The sequence below is a fragment of the Anneissia japonica genome, unplaced genomic scaffold (assembly GCF_011630105.1).
Source record: "Anneissia japonica isolate Jap-2015-1 unplaced genomic scaffold, ASM1163010v1 scaffold8866_len69294_cov130, whole genome shotgun sequence".
In the NCBI taxonomy this organism is placed as follows: Eukaryota; Metazoa; Echinodermata; class Crinoidea; order Comatulida; family Comatulidae; genus Anneissia; species Anneissia japonica.
In genome coordinates, this window is record NW_022715614.1 from 42,787 (window position 1) to 49,828 (window position 7,042).

General features: G+C 31.8%; 1 protein-coding gene across 1 annotated transcript in view; it reads left to right on the plus strand.

The window, feature by feature from the left end:
* The first annotated feature begins 3,331 nt into the window (after nucleotides 1-3,331).
* LOC117109294 overlaps nucleotides 3,332-7,042 on the plus strand; it is a 15,559-nt gene continuing 11,848 nt past the window's right edge. Inside the window, exons 1-2 of the mRNA XM_033251564.1 lie at nucleotides 3,332-3,446; nucleotides 3,800-3,965. Of these exons, the coding sequence (XP_033107455.1) occupies nucleotides 3,332-3,446; nucleotides 3,800-3,965 (281 nt within the window). The remainder of the gene's footprint in view (nucleotides 3,447-3,799; nucleotides 3,966-7,042) is intronic.

The window sequence follows — 7,042 nt, forward strand, 5'->3', positions numbered from 1 at the left end:
ATATCCTCTTGTATTTAATTAAACTGAACGTGTTATTTGTTATATTACTATATCCTCTTGTATTTAATTAAACTGAACATGTTATTTGTTATATTACTATATTTGTATTTAATATATAATATTATACGTTAATTACTTATTGTACGTTAATTAGGCCTTTTTCCTCTATTTTATTTCCAGTGATTTAAATAAAAATGTCCCAACTGATAAACAAATGGCTCTTTTGAATGTCTAGGGGTCTACACGACTACCGGCCGTATAACCTCTCGAATAGAAGCCCAATGGGCTTAATCTTAATCCCCTTTCTTAGTTTACAAAAAGAGCTTTTTTCGAGATAGTACAGTACATACACTGTTATACATGAATTTCAAAACAACAAAATAAACTAAAAACACGCTTGGTTTATACAGTAGTGTAGGTGGTTTACTACCGGTTAATAGTATATAATACACACACCATGATAGAAATTGATGTTACAATGACCCTCTATTGTTTGATAGTAGTAATTCCCAAAATTTACAGCATTCATTTTGAAAAGAAGCCCTCGTCTTTACTTTGCAAAAACAAACACATCCACAGTTAGCAAACAAGAAAAAGAATTCCAGGGCTTTAATTTGAGGAGTTTTACGGTATTCCATATCACAGACTATGCGTGAACATCTCTTAATTATTTACTTTAAGGAATGCTTTATATATCACAGACTGAACTATGTGTGAACATATTTTAATTATTTATAAACTTTTTTAAGGAATGCTTTATATAGCAAATGTAAATATCCATTGGATCATAACCTAAATAAACACCTAGGCCTTCAGTAAATTTGAGCATAAATAAATTAATGAATACAGTAATAATACCTATTCAAATTATACAAACATGTAAAAGACGAGAAACTATTTTAAGACTAACAGATACGTTATTAAGCCTAACATTCGTTCACGGGGGTGTATACCTTGTATAATGATGTGAAAATTATCGCCGAATAATATAATAATAATAGTTTTTAAAAAATCTACATAAAAATGTGTGTATATTTGTTTCTAGCCAGCAAAAAAATATCAGTGGTATTAATTTGTGTTAATACCTGTAAAAATATAATATAGGCCAATGGTATATCATTAAGTATTTTCAAATGTGTTTATTTTTTTTATCATATGTAGGCCTATGTATATGATTAAAATTCCCAACAATATGAAGAGGCCTAATTGTACAAGATATCTGAACACTATTTTGATTTATCATATTTTATATTTTTGATTTTTTGATAAACATAAAATCATTTATATATAATGTTTTGTTTTATTGCTATTGCAATGGAATGTCGTCCTGCAATAAAATTATAGAAGCCATAAAATAGTTCCGAAAAATGTAAATTTTGGATTAAAATCAATATTAGGGAATCCTGGCTTATTAACTCGGACTGAAAAAATTAATTCAATGTTAAATAATAAGAAAAGGCACGCGATAAAATAAGTAAATGATTTAATATTTTTTACTGTTTTAATTTTGTTTATTATATTGATTTTTAATTTGTTACTACCATCGTGTATTGACCAGTCCCTATGCTTGTTTCCGTAGCACTCGACGCCGTTAATGTACGCCGTACTCTACGACACACCAGACGACATAATGCTAACAATGATTGCGAAAGCTTCAGTGGAGAATTTAGAACACAAGGTTAGTGGAATTACAAATCATTGTATTTGATATAAACTGAACACACATCATTTATAAATACCATACAATAAACAAGGGAATATTAAACTTAAAATAGACGACGGTGATATACTGTATATTTTTAACTAAGCATTTTTTTTTTATTTCATGATTTATTTTTTTAAAACATTGAAAAGCCTTTGAACTATGGAAATAATCTAAATATATAAACATTGAAAAAAAAATATGTTTACAGTAACAGATAATATCATGTTTGGATTTATATTGATCGTTTCTGTTTTGTATATTTGTGACAACACAATCGAATTTTTACACAAAAAAGTTATATCTCTAAAATTTTCATTTTAAAGATAATTGATTAATGTGTGTAAAACATAACCACTTTGATTTCAACATTATTTTCGTGATTTTAATAGAAAAATGTAATTTAAAAGACATTGAATTCAGTTCCCATTATCTAATAACGATAAATGTGATAAGCAAATTAATTGTGATGATTCTGAGTTGTTGGTTTCGTTGATATGTGGTGTGTGAGTTAGTAGTTGTTTTTGTAATTCTTTGTTTCATACTCTACTTTTCTCTTGTTGTAGAATCGTCCTGGTATAACTATTCTCCATTTATTGGCGGACCTCGCTCGCGTGACTCCACTGAGAAGCGCGTTAGAAAGAACGAAGAACGTCAACGTGACAAACAAAGTGAGTACATTAAAAGAAAACAACACTTTATTCACTGTAAACAAATAAACATCCTAAAATTCACTCACAAACATATTCAAAGCATGACATTCTAATCTAGTAATTATTATTCTTGTTTATGTAGTAAGACAAATAGGCCTATTAATTAGAACTGATATTGCTAGTCCCATTATTATTATTAATATTACCATCATCATCGTCATTATCATCATTTTATCAATTACTAGCATTACCATTGGCATTATAAATAATATTATTATTGTATCTGTATTTTCCATTATCACTGTTAATATAATTATTATTAGTAACATTATTGTTATCATTATCATTATTATACTACACATAATAATTAATATTCTCGTTCATATTATTCTTACAATAAGCGATGATTCAGTAAGATATTAATTCTCAATTATTTCCGTAATGCTTGTGTTGTGCGTGTATAACAAACTTGACATTGATTATCATTTCATTGCAGATTGGACGCACACCACTACATTACTGTCTATATGCTCCGCTTAATTACGATCAACATCGAGAGACAGCCATCTGTCTACTGATGCATGGAGCCTCCATATCGATAAAAGATAAGGTAATGTACAGAAAAATGAAATGCATCAAAAGATATCAGTGAACGACTCTAATACAACAACTGTATAGACCAACGTTTTTCTTAATCAAAACCAACATAATAAATATATTCTCATTAAAATATAAATAATTAACTGATAAGGATCATTTGGATTTTCAAAATTATCTTTTTAGTACCGATAGATTTTATGGTAATTTACATAGCTGTAAATTAATCGAAGCGGATAGTGTTAGTTATTTGTTATTATCTACTACTTTCACCAATATTTTTGATTATGTTTATATAATTAACTGTGTTGATTTGACATGCAACTTCCCTGTGTTGATTTAATTTGCAACCGTAATACAATGAAACGTGTGCTCGTGTATGTTATTACAGAGAAGAAAGACGCCGCTTGATGATTATAATTTTAACGAATGTAGAGAATACGAAGAAACCACGAGAAGTGAAAAGAAGCAATCACTTAGAAAGTTACTTATAGGTAAGCTTATATTCAAATAATAATATTAATATTAATTAATAATTAAATTATTAATTAATATTATTATTATTAATAATATTATTATTAATAATATTTTTTATTTTATTTAAATGATTGTGACTGTTTCACCTAAAATTCAAAAGTTATTACACATTATGTTATAATTCGTAAATGATTATTATTGTTTTTACTTTGCTCGTTATTATTTTCATTATTTTGACAACGTTGCTTCCGTGGTGAATTATTAACGTAGAAAGTGAATATATTATACAGACACTGTACAAAAAAGACATCAAACATTCAAATATTTAAACTGTATTAATAATAATAATTCTGTCTTTTGTATCAAAAAGAACTGTCAGTACCCGGTGAAATCAAAGCTAGGGGCGAAACTGCAGTGAAAGCCTTCGAATATGAAATGCAAAATGGTGAAATTACGGTAGTTAATGCAAGATTCATGTTTATGGGGAAGGAAGGAGCTGGGAAGACTTCCTGTGTAAATCAAATCCTTGGAAAAGCGTAAGTACAGAAGGACTATTTACTTTTACGAGATATTTTATATTAAAAAAGTACTGTACTTGCATTTAAAAGATGTCTTCCCTGCAATGGTGTAGGCCTACTGCAGTTATTTCGAGCAACGAGTACGGTAGTCTGTTGTACGGAAATCATTTTCTATACTCTTCCCTTCGTCGAGGGTTTAAAGTTTATGCGTGCGCGTTTTATATCTTGGTAACCGAATAATAATCATATGGGCGGCCATAATGGTCAGAATAGACAAAAAGTCGCCGTATTACAAATCCAACCACGTAACGGTTGGATTTCACAGGAAATACATGCAGTGGTCGCAATGACGCTATCGTTCTCAAAATCATATCTTTAAAAAATATATATTTTTAAATTCAAGTTGAATTAAAATTTAACAATTTTATATCCATAATTAAATGTTAAAAGTTCGATAATTCTATAATTATACTATGTGCCTACCTTTGAAAGTTTGCAATTAAAAGTTTCCGGTTCTTCTATGAAGCAATGAATCTCGTTAGCGGTCAGTGCCCCCCCTGCAGCCGACCACATTCATAAACATAAACAACCGACGGCACACACTGGCCCACATCCGTTCCGCATTATTGACGTGATATCTTACCCGTGATATTTCTTCCCCAGCACACTAAGCTCAAGGCACAACAAATTATTGAATTATAGAAAGTGACTGAAATATACGTATTAACCCTAAAACATTTAGGTTTACCCTATAGACAGCACATGTGAGCGTAAAGTTTTTTGATAATACAGGGCCGGTGGAACGTTTTCCAAAGTGGGGGGGCCCCAATTATAAGCAGGTGCGTAACAGGAGTCTTGGGTCGGGGGTGGGGGAAGGGTATTAATTTTCCCGGTTAGTAATTTATGACTTTGTGAGATACCCCCTTCCCCATATAGAAAAAAATACGACATAGGGCTTATTTTATTATTATTATAGGCCACACACGTGTGTTTGAAAGTAAATATAAGCATTTTCATCGTGGTTATATTTAACTTAGAAGGCAAAGGAGGGCAAGTAAAGCTTTAACCCTAAGAAATGCGCGCGAAAAAAGTTTTGTTTTTTTAATTCTAATTTCGTCGGAATTGATCAAAACTCCCTAAAATGTCCAATTTTTAGAGGAAATTGGCCTACCTCAACAAGAAATGCTCTGTTAGGCTATATATGGCCACACTCGTTTTTCTAAACTGAATATAAGCATTTTCCTTATGGCTTTATTTATTACAAACATATACTTTCAACATAATTACACATTGAAGCCCTTCTTTTAGGTAAAACGATCTATCTTAAATTTTCTTTCTTGAGTTTGGGACTATGTGTTATAACTTAGAAGGCAAAGGAGAGAAAGCACAAGCTTTAACATTAAAAATGCGAGCGAAGCGCGCGAAAAATTTTTGTTTTTTTAAAATTCTAATTCCGTCAGAATTGATCAAAATTCCCTAAAATGTGCAATTTTTAGAAGAAATTGGCCTACCTCAACAAAATATGCGATTTAAAATTTGAGATTTTCAGGCACTTTCCCGGGTGAAAGGGGCACTCAATTGGGAAAGATTTTCCACAGATGGATATTTTCCCCTTGTCCCCCGGTGGTTACGCCACTGCGGAAAATACCTGGCGGCTTAGATCAAATGCGCTATGGACACTTTTTGAAGTGGAGAAGGGGTTGCAGGCCGGGTCTTCCCCCAGATGAATGGGAATATGAATCATGCAGATCTGGCATCAAATCTAGGTGGTGGTGTCAACATTCCTCCCCGGGAAAATTTTGATTTCTAGATGGCAGGAAATGACCTTTCTCGACTTTTGAGGTAGGTGTCTAATGACTTTGTTCTTCAAAATTCAAGGTTTTCCCCCTCATGAAAACGGTAAGGTAAACTTTCTCATTACAGTAAATAGGCCTGTTATGTGTGTATACATACATTTAAAAAAATGAGTACTGTAGTTGCATGCGTATTCTTTTTTCAATGAATCGATAAGATCCAAAGAAAGGGTGGTCCGGGTGTTCTTCTGAGGTGTCTTTTAATTACCTAAGTTCTTCAAAATTCAAGGTTTTCCCCTCTTGAAAACGGTCAGGTAATTGTTTCCTATTGTTATTACAGTAAATTGGCCTTATGTGTGTATACATACATACATACATTTTAAAAAAAATGAGTAGTTGCATACGATTTTCTTTCATGAGATGAATCCCAAAAAGAAAGGGGGGTCCGGTGGTCTCCCCCTGGAAATTTTCTAAATGGTGGGCAATCAGCTTTTCCGACTTCTGAAGTATCTTTTAGCGACTTCAATTTAAGTTCTTCAAAATTCAAGGTTTTCCCCTCTTAAACACGGTCAGGTAATTTTTTCCCATTGTTATTACAGTAGTATGTATTACAGTATTTGTGTATACATACACAAAAAATTGAGTAGTTGCATACGATTTTTTTTTCCATGAATCGATAAATCTCAAAAAGAAAGGGGGTCCAGGGGTTCTCCCCAGGAAAAATTTGATTCTAGAAGGCGGAAAATGAGCTTTCCCGACTTCTGAGGTGTCTTTTAATTACCTAAGTTCTTCAAAATTCAAGGTTTTCCCATCTTGAAAACGGTCAGGTAATTTTTTCCTATTGTTATGACAGTAAATAGGGCTTATGTGTGTATACATACATAACAATTTTTTTTAAATGAGTAGTTGCATACGAATTTTCCATGAATCGATGAATCAAAGAAAGGGGGGTCCAGGGGTTCTCCCCCAGGAAAATTTTGATTCCTAGAAGGTGGAAAATGAGCTTTCCCGACTTCTGAGGTGTCTTTTAAATTAAAGTCATTAAAAAATACTTCAGAAGTCGGGAAATCTCATTGTCTACCATTTAGAAATCAATATTTTCCCGGGAAGAACTCGAACCTTCCTTTCTCTTGGTTCATTGATTCATTATAATAATTTTTAAGAGGGGAACACCTTGAATTTTGAAGAACTTAAAAGTAATTAAGTTCTTCAAAATTCAAGGTTTTCCACTCTTTAAAACGGTCAGATAATTTTTTCCCATTGTTGCTACAGTAAATAGGCCTTATGTGTGTATACATAGGC